Raw genomic sequence first — 20,998 nt, forward strand, 5'->3', positions numbered from 1 at the left:
AAAATACATTGTAGTCAACTAGAGAGAGAAGAACCTGAGACTCCCAATCCTACTTCTATTATTCAGACAGTAGTCATAAATATTAATCACTTCTTTGGAGCATAAATGTATGATATGTTCAATGTTCTGAAATCTAAAATTCATCATTATGATAAGGAAAGAAAAAAGAACACTGTGGTCTTTTACTGACGCTCTGCAATTGTATTTCTTGCCACACAGGATGTCTATGAGCACTGTTTATTGAAATTTGATATATATTTGAATTACAAACAAGATTGAATTGCATGGCCATCCCCTTCTACCTCCCTTCCTCCTCTACCAGCCTCAACTAAAATCCTACTATTCATTGTTTCTTATAGGAGAAACTTTTAATAAAAATGGCATCAATATGGGAGAAGATGGAAGAAAATCAGCAGAACCTAGAGGAAGAGGATAGTATGATAACTCAGTTCAGAATGAGTATGAGATTCATGCTTAAATTCCTCATACTAGGTTACCTTGCCGAGCCACAATGTGAAGGGAGGTGCTTAGTCTTACTGCAACTTGATATGTGTGATGATATATTGTTAATGATCTAATAAAGCTTGCCTGAAGATCAGAAACAAAGCTAGCCACAGCCATAGAGGCCAGGCAGTGGTGGCTCTCACCTTTAATGCCAGCAGCCACACTAGTTAGCCATAGAATATGGGCAGTGGTAGTGCATGCCCTTAATCCCAGCACTAGAGAAGTATGTAAGACAGTATGAACTCAGGGTCTCAGTCTGTATTTGGTAGTCAGTCTACAGTCATGCTGAGGATAGGACCACCCAGCCTTGTAGAGGTAAGAACTCTCTAGTAGTTGGCTGCTTTGCTTTTCTGATCTTTAGCCTGAATCCCAATATCTGTCTCTGGGCTTTTATTATTCATGTATAGACATGCCTTGTTTTTGCTGCTATACATGGGAGAATTACCCTTTTCTAAATAGAAATGGAGTAGGAGTGGATGGGGGTGGGCAGAGGAGCGATGTGGGAGGGGGTTGTAGGAGAGGAGGGAAGGGAAGCTTGTGGTCAGAATGTAAAATAAATAAGTAAAATAATAAAAACAAATGCTTCCATTTTTAGCAGAAACTAATAGCTTTTAACAGTACTTGAGTGATATATGTACATTACATTTAAAGGAATCTAAGTGACATTTGAGTTTTTAAATAATAAACAAGTTAATAACTAAAAAAAAAGACTACTTAATGGCTAGCAAGAACCTACCTAAATGTTTAACATCCTTAGCTATCAGGAAAATAGAGCTTAATACTACTGTAAAATTCCATCTCACCTCAGTTAGAATGTTCATCAATACAACTACAAATTTTGTAATTTTGCTACTGTTATGAATTGCTATGTAAATATCCGTGTTAATCCGATGCTCTTTTTGGGCCAAGACCCAGAGGTTGAGATCAACTGATATAGGCCATTTCATTGAACAGATGCATGAGTTTAAGAAATTTATCCAAGATACTTCAAAGAGTGAACGTAGTAGAAAGTCTCCAAAGAAAGTGAATGTAGTAAAAAATTTCCAAAACTTAGAGAAAAAGTAGACATCCAAGCACAAGAGGTATGTAGAACTGTAAACAGACAAACTACAGAAGAAAGTCAGTGACATAGTATAATAGTAAAAATATCAAAAAATATCAAAGTAAATAAAATGAAGGTAGTTGTTGCTGGGCCTTAACACTCCCTTGGGGGAGGAAGTGAGAAGGTGGGATGTCAATGGCACAGACATTGGGAGTCGGGTGAAAGGAAAAACAGCGGACTCATTTATTTAGCAATGGGGAGAACCTTATATACCCTCCCAGCACCCAGGCATTCCAATGCGTTGACATTGTGTGGTCACCCCCTCATTGGCTAGACAGGATCAGGACCTCTGACACTGCCAGGCAGACTCAAGGTTGACCCATCTCAGCCTGGTAGGCCTTAACTTCCTACAGGGAATATTATTCAAGACACTGGGGTAGGCAAGAACTTTCTTTCTGAGTGGAACACAAATAGCACAGGAACCAGCCCCAAGCAAGTATCGACAGATGGGACTACATGAAATACACCTCTTCTGCACAGCAAAGGAAACTATCAGCAGAACACATACCCACAGAATGGGAGAAATCTTTACCAGCTATACTTCAGACAGGGGGCTGATGTCCAGAACTTACAAAGAACTGCAGAAATTAAATACCAAGGAAATAAAACTGACAAACAACAAATGAATTGATACACAAATGGCTAATTCATTTTTTAAAAGTGTTCAATATCTCTAACCATGAGGGAAAGGCAAATTAAAACTACTTTGAGATACCACCTCCCCCCAGTCTGAATCTACCAACAAATGTTAGAGAGGATGTGGAGAGGAAGCCTTGCTCACTGATGGTAGAGGTGCAAATTAATACAACTACTTTGGAAATCACTTGGGAGATTTCTCAAAAAATTAAAGACAGAACTACCATATGGCCCAGCTATTTCTATCCTATCCTGGTCATACACCCAGAGAATTTCACACCCTACCATAGAGTTATTTGCACCCCTGTGATTATTGACACTCTATTCATATAGCAACATAATGGAATCAACCTAGTAGTCCATCGACAGAGACATGGATAATGAAAATCTGGTACATATATAAAATGGAATATGATTCAGCTCTAAAGAAAGATGAAATCTGTTGTAGGAATCTAGGATAAATTATTAGAGTGAAAAGTCATGTCACTTTGAAGAATCATTGTGGAAAATAGTGATTGTTTTCCATGATCTGTAGAATTGTTTTTCTGAAGGGGCATTACAGCTGTTGCATGACCTTGGTCACAGAACGCTTCTGGCACACCTGAGGCTCTTGGGTTATTGTGTACTGAAAATGAACACAATAAGGACTAAAGTAGCAGGGGATGTGATGCTTACCTTTAGAGAAACATATTAACTAGAATAGGGATCTTGGTATAAGGAAATACTTTACCCAAAAAACAACTTTGTGTAACAATCCATAAAAATGCTTTGGTATGGCTGTTCAGGGTTCAGCTCATCAGAGGCTGGACCTTCCTGCTGCCACACAGGCCTTAAAATTTCTTCTTGGAGTGACCTCTTTCTTTGATTGTCTCATGCAACACAGAACACTCCAACAGACATCACAAAATTTGCAAGAAAATGGGTGGACTTATAATATATTCTATTGGGCCAGGTCACTCAATATCAGAAAGATTAAAAAACTGTGTTCTCCATCATATGCAGATCCTACACTGTAGTGTATTCAGAAAAATGACACAGGAGTCATGAAAGAGGATACTGTTTTTCTAGTCTTAACTCTGTCATAGACTTTTCATTTTTGTTTTGTTTTGTCTTTTGTGGTTAATGGATAGTAAAAGTGCAAAAAAATGAAGTTAACTCTCCATGGCCTCAGAATGGCTATCCTGACTAAAGGACTTCATTGAGGAGAATAGATTTTGAGTCTGGCTAATCTCACTGTGTGATGTTTTTAATTGGCAAGTTATTAATAAGTGATTTAATTTAAAAATAAAAAACTAGGAATAAGATTGTAAAGTATAGTAATGTTTGGATTTCCATGAATTTACTATGAACTTTAGAAGAACACATTGCTTCTAAACTGTCGGGGGCGATCTACATCCCTAACATCTGAGAGTCTTTCTTCCTTAAGTCATGAATACAACAATGTTCAAGAACACAATAGGTATCACATGCCATTTCCGCTCTCCTAAAGTGTTTGAATGTCTGTGCCATCCCTTGATGATGCCAGATCCCCCAAAGACACACTAGATATTTGTGTACAGTGAGCTGCTTTTATCTCATACAGAGAGAATAAATTCCCTCTGACATATGCCTGCTAAGTGTTGTTTCTATTGCTGGGAAAACACACTGTGACCATGGAAACGCTTATAATGGAAAACACTTAACTGGGGCTGGCTTACAGTTCAGAGGTTTAGTCCATTATTGTCAGGCTGGAAAACATGGCAGCATGCAGGCTGACAGGGTGCTAGAGAAGGAGCTGAGAGTTCTACATCTTGATCCTCAGGCAGCAGGCAAAGAGCTGACTTGAGCTTCTGAGACCTTAAAGCCCACCCAACAGTGACATACTTCCTCCAGCAAAGCCACACCCACTCCAATAAGGCTTCCTAATAGTGCCACTCCCAATGGGCCAAGCATTCAAACACGTGAGTCTATGGGGGCCATTCCTGTTCAGACCACCACAGTGTATTTGTTTCTTTTGCTAGATAACAAAATCACCATTGAGCAATTTTTGTGGTGGGCATCTACTACTGGGCATGGGGCCCACACTTTTGCTTACCCAGTGAGACTTCGCTTGAGAAAATGGATTCTTTTTCTTTGCAAGCACTTCTCTGTTGCAGATATTTTCTTGGTTAGAGACAGGCACACAAGTCCATCTGTCTCTCTCAGCACTAGGATCATGTCTGGTTCGGAACTGTGCAGACACTATACACACTTCCAGAGAATCTGTGAGTTTGTATGTGCTGCGGCCCTCCTCTGTCTTGAAGACACTGTCTCATATAGGGTTTCTATTGCAGTAAAGAAATACCATGACCACATCAAATCTTATAAAGGAAACATTTAATTGGGGCTACCTTACAGTTCAGAGGCTTAGTCCATTATCATGGTGGGACATGGCATCGTGCAGGCAGACATGGTGCTAGAGAAGGAGCTGAGGGTTCTAAATCTTGATCCTCAGTCGCAGAAGTGAACTGAGACACTGGACGGGGTTTGAGTGTATATGAGACCTCAAAGCCCACCTCCCTCCAACAATGCCATATGTACTGCAACAAGGCCATACCTCTTAATAATGCCATTCCTTATAGGCCAAGCATAAAAAACATGAGTTTCTTTGTTATTTGTTTGTATTATTTTTTTTTTGGGGGGGGGAGTCCTGAGAAGGGGTTTGATTAAGGCATCACACTTAAGACTGAGTGTTCCAAGGTCTCTCACTTTCTGTGCATTCTGTTAATTCCCAGGAAGCTTCTCTGATAATGGCTGAGCAAGACACTGATTTATGGGTATACAAAATGTCCTTCAGAATCTATTTTTGTTTGCTTCCTTTTGAGGATGATAGTATACCTGGTTTTCCCCCAGGGCCATGACCTATCTAGTCTCAGGTTCTTAGCCGCCTGAACAGTGTCAGGTATGAGCTCCATTTCATGGAGTGGGGCTTTAATACAGCCAGCAGTTGGTTACTCCACAAGCCTTGTTCCCCAAATGTACGAGCAGTAAAACATTCAGTACTTTGATAGCTATGCCTTACAAATATAAATTTCACTATTCCATGCATGTCCTCAGGCAGTGTGATGCTTGGACATCTGAACAGTTCATCACCAAGCACATTTGTCCTAAGATTGTCAGGGCGTAAAGCTCTTAGAACAAGTGTGAATAGTGATGAAGTATAAAAGTCAAGATAAATCCCCAAATAACTCTGTGTAGAACTGGCTGACAAAAACCAAATTAAGATTCGAACTGAAAGGTTTTTTGTTGTCTACATACAGATGAAAAAAAGGCAAGAAATTCATGAAGATTGATTTTACAGAAAGAGTGCAATAAAGCATCATCAATTTATTGCAATTTTTCACATGGTTCATGTTTTTTTTTTCCAAACAACGGATTGAAAACATAAACACTGATAGTGCAAATAACCTAGAAAAACTCTTTAATATACAAGAACAGGTAACACACATGCTCGGTGACACCACCATTGAGCCATTTCCAGCTGGATTATTTGAAATGCTGATGATTGATTGTTTTGGTTTTTTAGCATGATTCTGATGAACAAGCAACTTCCCTACCTGTACTTTGATTTTTAGCTCCCGTGTAGCTTTTGTTTTTTAATTCATTTGTGTATGCTGTGGGACAACTTGCAGCTGCTTCTGTCCTACTGTGCAGGCTCTAGGGATCAAACTTAGGTCATTGGACTTGGTGATAAACACAGTTCTACAATGAGCCATTTCACCGTCCTCCTTTCTTTCAACATTTATTTTTGTTTACACATATATTTAGATGTGCACCTAAACTCACAGAAACCAAAAGTGGGGATTGAGTGTCCACTTCCATCACTCTGCATCTATTCCTCCCATAAAGGGCCTCTTCCTGAATCCGGGACTCATGTCTCAGCTAGGCTAGAAATCAGCAAGTTCAAGTGATTCCCCCCCTCCCTCCATCTCCACCATTGTCAGAACTGAGTGACAGGTATTTGCAGGGATGACTTGCCAAATAGGTGCGAGGGTCACCGCAATTATAAAGCAAGAGCTCTATCCAGCTGGTGGTGGTGCACACCTTTAGTCCCAGCAGAGGCAGGTGGATCTCTGTGAGGCCAGCCCACAGAGTGAGTTCAAGGACAGCCAGGGATATACAGAGAAATCCTGTCTTGTGAAACCAAAGAACAAAATAAAGCAAGAACTATTAACCACTGAGCTCTCTCATACCATCTTTGTGGAGCCTCTGGTGGCAGATAAGCCACACAAGGAGTTCTGTCAACACAGTGCTCCAGCTTTTCTTCATATGGTGCTCTGTTGCTAAGGCTAGCCTTGAGCATCATTCTTCACAGTGGCTTCTCATTTGTGTGGGTTTTTAGGGTTGAATGAGGTCAGATTTGCACTGGAAAACTCTCCTATATTCTTTACATTCTGTAAGCTTCTTGATTATGAATTTCCCTGATATAATACAGTAAGGTCTGGTTCTATGTAGAACTCTTCCTTGAATTCCTCATATTCGTAGGGCTCCTCAGCTGCCTGATTTCTCCAAAGTCCAGTGACTTCTGACTCATGGAGGATTTTCCTGCATTCTTCATTCATGAAGCTTCTTCCTGTATGTCTTTTCTGATGTGCTGTGAGTTGACACTTCCAGTGGAAAGATTTATTACATTCTTTACATTCATAAAAATTCTCAGATGAATGAACTATCCTATGTGCAGTGAGTTGTGACTTATGGAAAAAGGTTTTCCCGCAATCTGTACATTCATAAGGCTTCTCACCAGTGAGGGTTTTCTGATGTATATCGAGCTTTGACTTGCGGGAAAAACCTTTATTGCATTCTTCACATTTATAAGGCTTTTCACCCAAATGAATTTTTTTATGTCGTGTAAGGTCTGACTTGTAATGGAAAGCTTTGTTGCACTCTGTACATTTATGAGGTTTCTCACCTGTATGGGTTCTTTCATGAGCATTGAGATGAGACTTACGGAAGAAGGCTTTCCCACACCCTTTACATATGTAGGTTCTCTCTTGCCAGTGAGTTTTCTGGTGTGAAGTGAGGTCTGACTTCCAATGGTATGATTTACCACATTTGGTACATTCAAAGCGCTTCTCTATGTTATGAGTTCGTCTGCGATGCTTAATGAGGGTTGAGTTAGTACAGAAAGTTTTCCCACAGTCCTTACAGTCATAGAGTTTCTCATCTCTATGCAATGTCTGACTCTTGCTTTTCTGTAACTTTTGGTGACATGCTCCACGATGATGGGATTTTGTTCCTTTGTAGACTTCCTGTTGAGTCTTTAGTTTTGCCTTGAAACAAGAGTTTTTTAGATTTATTAGTGCTCAAGCACTTTTTCCTAGAATGAGCTGCCTAATATTCCAAAGTATGATTTCATAATCTCTAAATACTTCTGTGTGCACTTTCCCATTTAATGATCTAGTTTCCTTGCAAACATTATCCACATATATGACATTTAAGACTTTGCGTCCACATAAGCCACACTGTAGACAAGTATTTACAGAATTTACTAGAAGTCCCTTTGAAAGGAAATTCCTTATGTATCAATAATATTGCCTTTGTTTCAAAGGCTACCCCTCTTTGAAAATACTGAATATAACACTATGAATTTTGCTGTTAAGTGGACTTAAGATGCTGAGCAGTCTGGTAGCCTTACTTAGTTAGATGAAAATTATCTGGTTCCTCTGCAGCCTGCATCTAATCAAGATGGAAAAGTAGTACATTCTTCCAGGGTTAACTGGAAATGTTCTATATTCATTCTTCTTATGTGTGCATGCTAATTAGTTCATACTTGCAATATGGTTTGACCTTACATTAAATGTTTTACTTACTCTCGTCGTGTCTTCATCTGGTGTCTTTTGGTTAGTTATTTCAAGTTGCCCCAAATGTATCTCAGGATTTTCCTTGCTGGTGTCAATCAGGTCACTCACTTTATGAACATCTATAATATTAAAAATGCCACAATTCAACAACAATACATATTTTTATAGAATTCAAACATAAAAGTAAAGTCATGCCTTGATATGCTTATTGTAATGGTTAGTTTTATGTCAACTTGTCACAGCTAGAGTCATTCTGAAAGAGGGGACTTCAATTAAGAAAATGCCCAGATAAGACTTGCCTATGTGCAAGCCTATGGGACATTTTCTTGATTGATGTGGAAAGGGGAGTGGTCAGTGCCACCACTGGGCTGGTGGTCCTAGGCCCCATAAGAAGGGAGACTGAGAAAGCCAGTAAGCATCCTCCTCCATGGTCTCTGCTTCATTCACTGCTGGAGTGATGGACTGTGCTGTGGAACTATAAGCTGAAATAATTTTTTTCCTCCCTAAGTTGCTTTTGGTCATGGTATTTTATCATAGCAAGAGAAAGCCCAACTAAGACACTTACTGAGTACGTATTTGTACATATTTTGTTCTATAATGAATATAACAAACTACACTAACAGATACCAGGGTTCTAACTCAGGTCTCCTTTGCTTTGTTTTACTGTTGAAATATAGAATTAATTCATGCTTATTGTAGAAGGCAATCAATTCTTTTAATATTAAAGGATAACCTTGTTTGTCAGAGAAATCTTGCCTCAGAGTTTTGTCTTTCAAATACATGAGCCCATGCTTTCTGGTCATTACAGTCTTTGCTAAGACATATATTATGCTAATATGTTTGTCTTCTAAAGTAACTAAGTGCATTCCTCTTTTGCCAGTTTTAGGATTCTTTCTTTTGTACTTTTGGCAATTTAATTTTAATGACCCTTAAAAAGGTCTTTTTGGATCATGTCATTTTTTTTTGTATCAAGTCGTGGTTTTAATTGCTAACACCTAGATATTGGTTAGTCTGCCTAGATTTCTATGCCTCTAGTCCTTCTTTCATCTCTACAGTATACCAGAGTCACAGGTTGAATTTCTGTTTGTTATTTTCATTTTACTGTATTCATTCTTTTGTTTTTGTGTGTGTTGTGTGTATGTTGCAGGTACATGCATGCCATGCTGTGTGGGAGCCTACAAGTGACTCAATTTCCATCTGGAGTCTATTCTGACTTATAAGACACTAGAGTTCAAGCCTACTTGCTCCAGTCTCCTTGAGAGCCGTGAGAAAGTTCTGATGAAGCCCATGGAAAAGACCATGTTATCTAACTAACAAGCTTTTGATGCCAGCTGTAGGCACAGACAATGCAGTGCTAGTAGGACCCACATTTTTGATAGTAAACCTGGCTGCTCCTCGATTCAAGGACAGTGCAGGGAGCTGGTTAACTGACTATGCTGCTCTTTGTTCTGCTTTGCCTCTAGTCTGTATATAAGCAGGGTCTAAATTAAACTTGGGGCTATCTGTTGTGCTGAAAGGCATGGAGCGGGCAGTCCTCCCGAATCTATCCTGTGTTTCTGTCTCTTTATCTGCCTTTTCTCAGTCCTCATACTCAGCTGACTTGTTGGAGCAGGCTGCAACAGATGGCACCCAGCCATGGGGCCTGAGTACAGAGAGTTCCCTGAAGGACCACCACAGGAGAAGTGCAGTGAAGTAACTTGGGAGTGAAAAGCAGAGTGTGGTAGGCAGTGCACGGTGTAAATAAAAACTACAGCAGTGCACGATAAATGTACGGTGTAACATAAAAAAGGCAGAGCATAAACAGAGCAGTGCTTAGTGTAAATATAAAAGTAGCTAAGTATAAGTGTAAAGATAATTATGGGCCAGGAAAACAATAAACAGCTGTTTGTATGGTTACTTCAACATATTTTAAAGGCCAGGAGTACTGAGAAAGGGCAACAGCAATTGCTCCAGTGTTTGAAATCTGTAATGGACGTGTGTCCTTCTTCCACTGTGTGGGACCCAATGATAAAACTCAAGGTCAGGCATTGGTGGTGCACACCTTTAATCCCAGCACTCGGGAGGCAGAGGCAGGCGGATCTGAGTTCGAGGCCAGCCTGGTCTCCAGAGCGAGTGCCAGGACAGGCTCCAAAACTACACAGAGTAACCCTGTCTTGAAAAACAAAACAAAACAAAACAAAACAAAACAAAAGAACTCAAGGTCAGGCCTTGCAGTGTCTTTCCTCAGTGAACCACCTCACTGGGCCAGGTTAGGGCTCTTAGTCACAGCCAGAGGGTGTGGAGTGTTGCAGTAGCCAATGATTGCTCTGTGTTCTCCCTCAGTTTCACTGGAGTAATCCTCAACCTTATCTACAATCCCTGTTCTGCTTTGTTTTATTTTTTTCTGCCACACTATATACTATACACTCTATGATGCTTTCCAGTGAATATTCTACTTATGGTTGAGCATCCTTTCCAAGATCTCAGGCTGTATTTTCTTCCCCAATCTCTCTCAGTTTCTTACTGAAGATTTTGAAATTCTTTGGAAAGATTGTCTATTTACTGGAAAATTCTTTCAGGGTCAGATCACTATTAAATGTAGCATATGAATTTTGGGCATGGCGTCTTTGCCACCTCCCTATCTTTGGAATCAGTTATTACAGGCTCAACACCATTGTTGGAAGATTTTTTTTGTATTTTGCCATGATTGATGTTTCTGTACTGTGAATTGTACAACAATGAGGATGCATCAATCTTTCCATTTTATGCAAGGGAGACTTCCTTGTCATTATTCTTCACCTATAGCCTTAACCTGGTACCACTCAAGAATATAGAAATGAAAAGTAAAGCTAATTCATACAACACCAGTAACCACAAAGAATACACAAAAATGGAGAACAGTGAAAATGAAACCTAATGAATGTTAAAAGGAGAATGAGAGCAGGAGATAATATAGTACGCTAAGTATATTAAAATGTTTCTAGGCTACTGATTTCCAAATGCCATCTATATTCTAAACATGATCACTATCAAATCATTAATTTATATCCAACTACTAATTACATGCAAAAGTTAGAAAATAGCCACCTCAAAGTGAAAGGGAAATTAAATGAAAATATCCATAAACAGCAAACTCACTGTGTGCCTTTGCTAACATAAAAACTCCTATATGTTTCCTGATAAACATCCTTCCTGGTGATTAGCTCATCATTCACTTCATACCTTCAATTCACTGTGTTCTATCTGACTGAAGCTCTTTTAGAAAAGATGTATCATATGACCAGTATTAATAATGTGACAATTACAAAAATGACTACCTACCCATAAATTAAAAAATAAAGAGCAGGTTTTTGAAAAACAAAGTCACGAAGGTCCAATAACAAAGCTATTATATAGAACAAGTAAGACAGCAGGATGAAGAAATTGGGTCAAGCATTTAATCAGAGGAGAATGCTAAGAAGATCTATACAGGGATTTTTTTTTTTTTTTTTGGCAGATCTCAGAGTTTTTTTTTTTTTTGGCAAATTTTCAGCAACAAAATCAGGAAGAAGTGACACCACTTCTTAAGCTGATGGAGGAGGAGGAGGAGGAGGAAGAGGAGAAGGAGGAAGAAGAAGAAAGGTTCCAGCAATGTCACCAGTTATTTCAGGACTGAGTTTAGATAAAATGTGATAAAAAAAAAACAAACAAACAAAAAACCAACAGCTCAACATGACCAGTGTCTGATGAGCCCCTGCCTGCTACCTCCTAGTACACAGTTACTCACTTGGGGGACTCCACACTGAAGCTTCTGCTAGGCTCCATGGCCCGCATCCATGTTCCAAATTGAAGATCAACTTAGGTTTGACTGTGCAGAGCTCTGTAAGTTGGAAATAATAAGAGTATCGTGACAGTGTACTAATGAGAACCACAGCACCACTTTTGGAACTGCTGTTCGTAAAGTAAATAAGAAACTCTAGTCAGAGAGATCTATACTCTCATTTCTCATTCTTCATTAGCTAGAGAACCACCCTTTTGTGGCATTAAACTATAAGACAGATAACCCAAAACAGTGATCTTGGGAAAGTTTATCAGGCTGGAAAGATGGCTCTGGGATAAGAGCAAATATTGCTCTTGGGAGACCCAAGTTCAGTTCTCAGTATTCAAACTTGGCAGCTCACAACTGTTCAACTCCAGCTCTGGGAGATCCAATACCCTCTGGTGTCCACCGGTACCCACACACATGTGGTACTCACTTTCACAGACACATATACATAGCTACAAATGAAATAAATCTTTAAAGTGATGATTTCTATACTTGCTAACCAAGGAAAAAGTATTTGATGAGACTGATGGGGGCAGGTGTGTTATACTTACCCAGGAACACCAGGTTGCTGTAATTCTCCAGCATCACATCCCTGTAGAGGGTCCTCTGGGCAGCATCCAGCTCCTGCCACTCCTCCCAGGTGAAGACCACAGCTATGTCCTCAAATGATACCAATCCCTGAAATGACATGCTTCTCTTCAGTTCAAGGAACACAAAATGGGAGCTCACTTTTCTCTCTCTCTCTCTCTCTCTCTCTCTCTCTCTCTCTCTCTGTGTGTGTGTGTGTGTGTGTGTGTGTGTGTGTGTGTGTTTCTAGCTTCTTACAGAAGGTACAGCTTGATTTGTATTCTGTATCATGGAAAAAGAAAAATAAATACCAGCATCTTTATCTGTGTCATGGAGCTGCCTGAGCCTGCTGCTCCTTGCTGCACAGACAGCTCCAGGCCCACCAGTTCCTATCAGAGGAGTCTGCCCAGATACTTGCATTCATATCTTTAACAGATGATTTGTGGGAGCAGAAGCTAAACTCCAAAGCTCTGGGAACAAAGGGACCTGAGCACAGGGATATTGCTTTCAAGCCATAAAAACACATGGAAGAACTAATTGCCATCACTTAGTTAAATAAAGACTTTCAACTGGCCGAAGTGAGATAACAAGACACTGGAGAACTGAGCTCATCTATATCACATTCCCTATGCCCAGGGACCAGGGATCATCTTGAAAGAGGGGGTAGAAAGGTTTGAAGAGCCAGGTGCTATAGAGGACTGCTATGAGACATGACAGAAAAAGTCCAGACAGGGACATAGAACTCATGCGTTCACAGCAGCTATGCTGCTTGCATCAAGTCAGGTCAGATTCCATCCTGGATGGGAGAGAAGCCTGTAAGTACCACTTGAGCTTTTGGCAATTAATGGCTGTGGGGTAAGGAGAGTGAGATTACCTCTGATGTGGCCCGATAGACCCTACAACCCCTGCACCAAGTAGAGTGAGGGGTTGCTTTTTGTTTTTAAGTTAGGAAGGGAAATTGGTGGTGGTGGGTATGGAAGGAGCCGGAGGGGAGGAAGTGCTGGGTGGATTTGAACAAAACACATTATATTCATGTATGAACATTTTCAACCCATTTTTATTTTTTTGGCGGGGGTGGGGGGTGGGGGGTGGGGGGGAGTTCGAGACAGGGTTTCTCTGTGGCTTTGGAGGCTGTCCTGGAATTAGCTCTTGTAGACCAGGCTGGTCTCAAACTCACAGAGATCCACCTGCCTCTGCCTCACAAGTGCTCAATCCTTTTGTTTTTTTTTTCCTTTGGTTTTTTTGAGACAGGCTTTCTCTGTGTAGCTTTGGAGCCTATCCTGGCACTCGTTCTGGAGACCAGGCTGACCTTGAACTCAGAGATCCGCCTGCCTCTACCTCCCGAGTGCTGGGATTAAAGGTGTTCCCTACCAACGCTTGACTCAATCCATTTTTAAAAAAGAAAACCATGCTTAACTATTATGAGTTTAGTAATCAGATTGGTCTATGTGCAGGCTTTGATGGCCTTTTTTCTCTTCTGAGAAATTTTTATTAAGAAGGATGGTGCCAGGTGGTAGTGGCACACGCCTTTAATCCCAGTAATCGGAGGCAGAGGCAGGCAGATCTCTGAGTTTGAGGCCAGCCTGAAAGACTTAAAAATTAGCAAAGAAATATAGCCCAGATAAGGAAACTCTCCAAAATGAATGTAGGGCAGCCTAACCCAGAAACATAGGCCACTACTATGACTTAGTGCCTGGAATTTACCAGCTTACAAGGCCATAAGATAACTGTGTACCAAGAATTCCCAGATGGCCACCCTCCTCAAGGGGCTCATGGAGGAAACAGATTGCCCAACTGGCCAATGTGTCAATAATTAACAATTAAGGGTCCCTATGAAACAAAGAGATAGCTACCATTTGCTCAGGCAAGATAAACATATCCTGAGGGCTGCAGGTTTTACAACTGGTGGGTTGGGAGGCCATCTGATTCCCAGCCCTCTCCTCAAGACAAAGGGCCTCCTAGGAACCCATGACTCTGGTCACGCCCCTCCCTAAGCTTGTGGTTTTTGCCTTTAAAAAAGGCCTGTGCCTGGGGGACAGGGCTGCTCTCTAGCCTGCATGCTGAGAGAGCCCGTATGTACAAACGTCCACCTTTCATTAAAGCCTCTTGCTGTTTGCATCAAGTTTCCGCCTCCTCATGGTGACTGGGGTGACTGCAGTCCTGGGAAAAGATTCTGGAGGCCTGAGCTTCTGGGAGGGGTCTTACAAGCCTGGTCTACAAAGTGAGTTCCAGAACAGCCAGGGCCACACAGAGAAACCCTATCTCAAAAAAAAAAAAAAAAAAAATTAAGGCAAAAAAAAATGAACATATGTAAGAAAGAAATATAAAAGGTTATACGTATCCTAACACCATCCTAATAAGGAAATTGTACTATAAAATGGTTTTGTACTGAAGTAAAGGATTATGAAAAAGAGAAGGTTAAAGCATATCACAATAAGACTTGTAAAAATTAATGGAAGTGCTTTCTACAGAGCAAGGACTATGTTTTAAGATAACTAACTGTAGTTCCTGCTAAGTTTGTCAAGATTTTAAATATAAAAAGTCTTAAAACATGAATCAAATTTTTAGGGTTATAGGACAGCTGGGCTTCAAACCACAATTTGTTCTTCAAAACTGTTATAACTACATTGTAGGTATTTAACAACTATACTGGAAGCTAAAGCCAGTAAGAAAAGGGACTGAGGTGACAGCCTATATTTAAGCTATTGCCCTTGGGGCAGCTAGGTCCTTCATCTGGCCATAATGAAGTTTATTTGTGGTGAGCTTCAAGGTCTTAAATACCCAGGGGAAAAGTCTAAGCCCAAATAATGGTATCATAAAATAAAATCTCCCAGCTCCCAGCCAGAGTTCTCATCCTGGCCTTGTCCTGCTGGGGACCAGATCTCTACAGTCCCTATAAAAATTGTCACTCAAGCAGCCAGCTTTAGCCAATTAACACCTTATTTAACCCTTAAAGCTCTCAACTCGATGTGTCTCAGATAAGACTCAACAGCAACAGATTCTTCTTGTGAACTCCAGACTAGAAAACCTCCCCAGACTTTGAATCCAGCTACTATGCTGCCAGCACCCAATGCTAGTCCAACAGATGACTCAATTTTATGGTGGCAGGACACATTTGACCCCCACATGAGCTCCTCTGAGTACTTCAGTCCAAAAAGCTGACCCAGTGGCTTTCACTAAGGTTCTCCACATGGGGCAGTAATGAAACTTATACTTGCACAGGTTGGGCCCCTGCTTTCCATGAAATCATGCAACCAATTAGGGAGAAAGGGGGTCTTTTATTGCCATAGTATCCCAACCAAACAATTCCCGAGAGTTTGATATTACTGACAACCATCTGACTTCCCATTTAGATGGCCATTATATATTTCAAGGCCCACCAGAAGGACCCTCTGACGTTTCCGGATCAAAAAGGAAATTAACAGGTCAAAAAGGCCGGGTGTGTGTGTGTGGGGGTGCGTGCCTTTAGTCCCAGCACTTGGAATGCAGAGGCAGGCGGAACTCTTGAGTTTGAGGCCAGCCTGGTCTCCAGAGCGAGTTCCAGTACAGCCTCCAAAGCCAGAGAGAAACCCTGCCTCGAAACTGCCCCCCACCCCTGAAAATAAAAGGTCAACCAGGCAGTGCAGCTTCTATAACAGGCTGCCTAAATTTCCTAACCAGACTCTCGGGTGACTCTACAGGCTTTAGGTCAGAAATCTGCAGCTATGCCTCAAGATGGTTACAAGCCCAGACAGGAATGTCTGTTACTCCCTGGGCCCTCCCAATAGGCACTCCTCAACAGTTTTCATTGGGCATCACAACTGGGGGCCACAAGTCCTCCACCTTCTAACTGCAAAGCCTCTTCAGACATTGTTATCTGTTTCCAAAATCTGTCCTACCTGTTGTCAGTGTGACCCTGAAGGATAAAAATATCCTTCCCCTGGGGATAAAAGACTCAACACTTAAGACCTTATCATCAAATACTCTGAAAGAAGCCTCCCCCTCCGCCCCGTGGCTCAGGCCCCCAGGATCTCAGCCCAGGATCCCAATCACCAGGCTTTATTGCAGTTGTTTAACGAGCTAAACCCATGGGACACAATTTTTCATATTCCTGGGCTCTTTATTTCCCATCAAATATTATAAAAGTAGTGTTTAGGACAAGGGATTGATTTTTTTGTTTGTTTTGTTTTTCTACACAGCGTTCCTCTGCATTGCTTTGAAGCCTATCCTGGCACTCGCTCTGGAGACCAGGCTGGCCTCGAATTCACAGAGAGCCTCCTGCCTCTGCCTCCCAAGTGTTGGGATTAAAGGCGTTCGCCACCAACGCCCGGCGAGTTTTTTATTTTAAATCTTCCCCATCACGTCAAACTTGTATGTAAATGTTTCATACTTAGGGATTGCCTTCTTCGAAGGCCCTCCTTCCTCACTCATTAGTCTCTCATTTTGTGCTCAGAGGCTGGGTTCCATCAACACCTCCCAATCCTACTAAATCCCAACCTCTCCACCCCACTGCCTGCACCAGCTTCTGAGTTTCCATGCAGTGCTTATAGTTCTGCGTCTCACCCCTCCCAGTGACTGAAGCCCAGAGATGAGGGCTGCGGTGTGCTGAGCTGTGCTAAAGCGCCGCAGCTGCAAGGCAGCTCCTGCCTGGTGACTTCCAGTGGCCCCCGGCCCCAGCCGACCCGGAGCTTATGGAAATACCTTACAGGGAGAGCTTTGTTGTGCCTGCTATGCCCAGGACGCGGGACCCCCGGACAGGACCACCACACAGCCGAGTACCGATGCAAACACACACACACACAGGAGTTTATTAAGAGCGAACTCGAGACCGGGTGGTGGTGGAGGTGGAGCACGCCTTTAATCCCAGGCAGAGGCAGGCGCATCTCTGGCTGCTCAGCAGCACTCCGAAGCAGCAGAACCCAAGCCGGCAGGGGAGTGGGCTTATAAAAAGAAAAACCAGGGTCGATTGGCCCTGGGGTTAAGTAAGATCTGGAAATTTAGTCTGCACGCAGGTGCTTCCTTGTCTATTGCTAGGATTTTTTTTTTTTTTTTTCCCGAGACAGGGTTTTTCTGTGTAGCTTTGGAGCCTATCCTGGCACTCACTCTGGATACCAGGCTGGCCTGGAACTCACAGAGATCCACCTGCCTCTGCCTCTGCCTCTGCCTCCCGAGTGCTGGGATTAAAGGTGTGCGCCACCAATGCCCAGCTTACTGCTAGGATTTTTAAAGAAAAAAAATTGCAGGGTTACACGTCACACTGAGAGGTACTGGTCGGTTCCTGATTGGTTGACATTTGGGGGAATTTTTCAAAGTCTCATTTTGGCATGAAATACTTGTTGATTAGCTATTCTCATTGGCTGGCTGTAGAAGGGAACATTCTATGATTTCTATGGCTTTGTCTTGTTGACATGCAGGTGGCCTGTTGTACATAGATATCAATAGTTTTCAGAAACTAAGTATCCTGGAGACGAAAGGGGAGAGATTAGTCTCTCCTGGAGTTTCTTTGTGGCCACATACAGTTTCCAGGCACTAAGTATCTAGGAGGCTAGGATGTCTGGAGTTTCTTTGTGTTTAGTTTTGGCCCTAGGCGTGTTGCCCACAGCACAGTCTCTGGGAACTAAGCCTCCTGGGGGGGGGGATGGGTTTGGCCCTTCATTTTCCAGCTCTCTTTCCTGAGCTCTCTTCTTTTTCTGGTTCTCTCTTTCCAGCTCTCTACCCTGCAGTTCCCCTGGGGCAGACAGGACTTTTCCTGTCTCCCTCTTCTCTTCTGTCTTCTCTGTGTGTCTCTTTACCTCTTTTCTCTTTCCTTCCCCCTTCCTCCCCTTTCTAATAAAACTTCTCTCCTAAGCTCTGTCTGCCTGGTGTGTTTGTCCCCCGCCTTGGTCACCCTCACCTGCCAGGGACTCCACCATGGTCCCCCCACGCAGGGTCCCCTTCAAGCTGTAAGACCCCGGGAAGCTCAGGCCTCCAGAATCTTTTCCCAGGACTGTGGCCACCCCAACCACCAGGGAGGAGGTGGGAAGCCCTTTGTCTTGGGGGGAGGCCTGGAAATCAGATAGCCTCCTGACCCCACCAGTTGTAAAACCTGCAGACCTCAGGATGTGCTAACTAATGGTAGCTGTCTCTTTGTTTCACAGGGACCCTTAATTGTTAATGATTGACACATTGGCCAGTGGGGCAATCTGTTTCCTTCATGAGCCCCTCGGGGAGGGTGGCCATCTGGGAATTCTTGGTACCCAGTCATCTTATGGCCTTGTGAAGGGACCAGCTCCCCTTTCGGCAGCCATAACGGCCAAACACGTGCTTGTCTAACATTGTCCTAGACACTAGAAAGTCAGATGCCTGCCTCGTGACAAGGAACTAATCAGAAGTTAGCTGGTGGCGCTATGCTTTACGACCCTGGGTGTGCTTTACAGACAAGAGCACAGCAATGACGCACAGAGCATAGCAACCACTCTGGGAGGGCCTATGGGCCATAACAACCAGTTGGCCAATCAACACAGGGCAAGCCCTCCAAGCCTGGAGGCACACCAAGCGTGAGCTTCTGCGTACCCCTAGACACTCCCCTTACGCTGCCCTACAAGATCTGTCTCTGCAGCAGTTCGAGCTGTCTTTGCTAGCCATCCGCCATGGCGGGTGGTGGGTGAAAGACCCGAGCTAACATGGGGTTAGCTCGTTAAAAAAACAGTAAAGCCTCATGCAGTTTGCAGCAAGCTCTCGAATCCGCCTGGTGATTGGGGTGACCGAGGTCATGGCCTGGGACCCTGGATACCTGAGTTTTCCTGGGGTCTAACACTTGTAAGGGAGTAATTGCGGGTGGCTGGTAAATTCCAGGCACATAAGGCCTGGCAGAGTAGGGAGGCTAAGAAGAGGAAAAGAACAGGGTTAGTGGCTGACCGCCATGGCCGGTCGCCACAGAGAGGGCACATAGGTGGGAGAAGTGAGTAGAGAGGTAGCAGCGAGGAAGCTGAGAGGAAGAGAGGAAGCAGAGAGAGTAAATGGGCAGGAATCTGTCTTTTTAAAGGGGTCCTCTGCACTTGCATGCAGGCTCAGTTCCTATGGTACCTTGGGCTGACCAGGGTACTGCCTGTTCCACCAGGTAACAGGGGCAGGCCAGCATAATGCCTGAACCTTTTAGTGACTCGGCAGGTTTTCCTGGCATTTGTTCCTGCCGGTGGCAGTCTGAGATAGGCCAGTGCCCTGTAGTCTTTAACTTGGTCACTTTTCCAGCTAAGGATCTCTGGATTCTTCCATTCACCACAGCCATGTCTGGTAAGCCCGCCCTTCATTCTCTACCTCTGCCCATGCTTCCATCTTCCTTGAGTTAGGACTCATATCGAGACTGTGGTCTCTTGCCTTTTTGGCCCAGTGAAAATCCCAGCACTGGGTGACTACACATCTCTAGGGCTCCGGCACCTGATTTGTGCTGGACAGACCACAAAATCAGCTTGTGCCTCTCGTATCTGATCTCCCTTAATCTCTGGGACACTGGAGATTATAGGCTTTGGATTTTCTTTACTTCTCTCATAGAAGCTGAGCCCCTCATGTCAAGTCATGTGCCCGCTTGTTGGCACCCTACATTCTACTAGTGATCCACAGTTGGAGGTGTGGCCTCTGCTGCTTTTCACTTGTCTGTTTCCCTCCTCTTCCTTGCATGTTAAACTCTCCCGCCTGCCACAGTGGCTTCCTGCTGCCTCCCACCATGCCCAACCCTCTCTCTGCCTGGGAAGCTAGACATCTTATGCTCCGGTTCAAAATGTCTCTTGCAGGGACCAGCCCCTCACTGAAAGGATTCTTTCAGGAACACTGGCAGCCAAGGACACTCTGCTCACCAGTGCTGCTCCCCTCCCCTCCTTCATAATTATTCCAGTCTTTATACTTTAGGAAGCTTCGACTTTAAAATAAAAGTCAAAGATACGTTATGTTTGGAAAAAATTATGGTTTTGCCTCCACAGGAAAAAAACCAAACTATATATGGGTTTTAGTCATTTGTAGTGGCTGTGCACAGCGGCTCCCATGAGAGCAGCCGGCCAGTACTCCCCTGCTGGGTCCTGGTGCCTAGACACAATCATTCCTCACTGTGCATCACCTTAGGCATGAGGCAGCTTAACAGCCAACTCAAGCAGAACAGCCAAGGGACAGGTTTTAATGGGTTAATATGATATTAACTATCCTTTTGTGTGCTAGTCTTTTGCCATCTGTATGTCCTTGACAATGAAATGTCTGTTCATGGCTTTTGCCCTTTTTCTACTTGGGTCATTTGTTCATGTCACTGTTGAGTTTTTTGTAGGCCCTCTATCAGACATGTGGTTGCTTAAAATTTTCACATATTTTGTACCAGGGAAAAATAAGTACATTTTACCAGCCCTTCATGGCCAATCACAGACAAAAGAGATGTGGTAGAGCAAGAGACTCCTATTTCTGAATTGTGCCTTCCCCCCTTTTAAGGAGCAATAAAATCTACCCTGTTAACTAGGGTTTTCTGTTCTAAAAAATTATGTAAAGTCTATAATTTAACAGTCACCCAAGTGATAATGGCTTTAAGGACATAAGGGATATTTTATGTTTGTACTCTATAAGTTACCCCCTTCCCTCAGCCTAGGCAGA

The 20,998-nt window shown here is 42.9% G+C and overlaps 1 protein-coding gene across 1 annotated transcript; it reads right to left on the reverse strand.

Moving 5' to 3' along the window:
• Positions 1–5,614: 5,614 nt before the first annotated feature.
• LOC113838792 (zinc finger protein 809-like) lies at positions 5,615–18,303 on the reverse strand. The gene is made up of 6 exons (XM_027434312.2): positions 18,285–18,303; positions 16,955–17,079; positions 12,397–12,523; positions 11,807–11,899; positions 8,071–8,180; positions 5,615–7,530 (listed from the first exon to the last, which is right to left on the reverse strand). The coding sequence occupies exons 1-6, from the start codon at positions 18,301–18,303 to the stop codon at positions 6,670–6,672; spliced, it is 1,335 nt and encodes a 444-aa protein (XP_027290113.2). The 3' UTR covers positions 5,615–6,669.
• Positions 18,304–20,998: the final 2,695 nt, after the last annotated feature.

This window comes from Cricetulus griseus, unplaced genomic scaffold (assembly GCF_003668045.3).
Source record: "Cricetulus griseus strain 17A/GY unplaced genomic scaffold, alternate assembly CriGri-PICRH-1.0 unplaced_scaffold_29, whole genome shotgun sequence".
Taxonomy (NCBI): Eukaryota; Metazoa; Chordata; class Mammalia; order Rodentia; family Cricetidae; genus Cricetulus; species Cricetulus griseus.

Coding starts and splice junctions, on each gene's coding strand:
- LOC113838792 (XM_027434312.2), bottom strand. Junction 8,181..11,806: donor TTCAGTGTGGAGTCCCCCAA/GTGAGTAACTGT, acceptor TTAATATTATAG/ATGTTCATAAAGTGAGTGAC. Junction 7,531..8,070: donor CAGATGAAGACACGACGAGA/GTAAGTAAAACA, acceptor TCTTGTTTCAAG/GCAAAACTAAAGACTCAACA.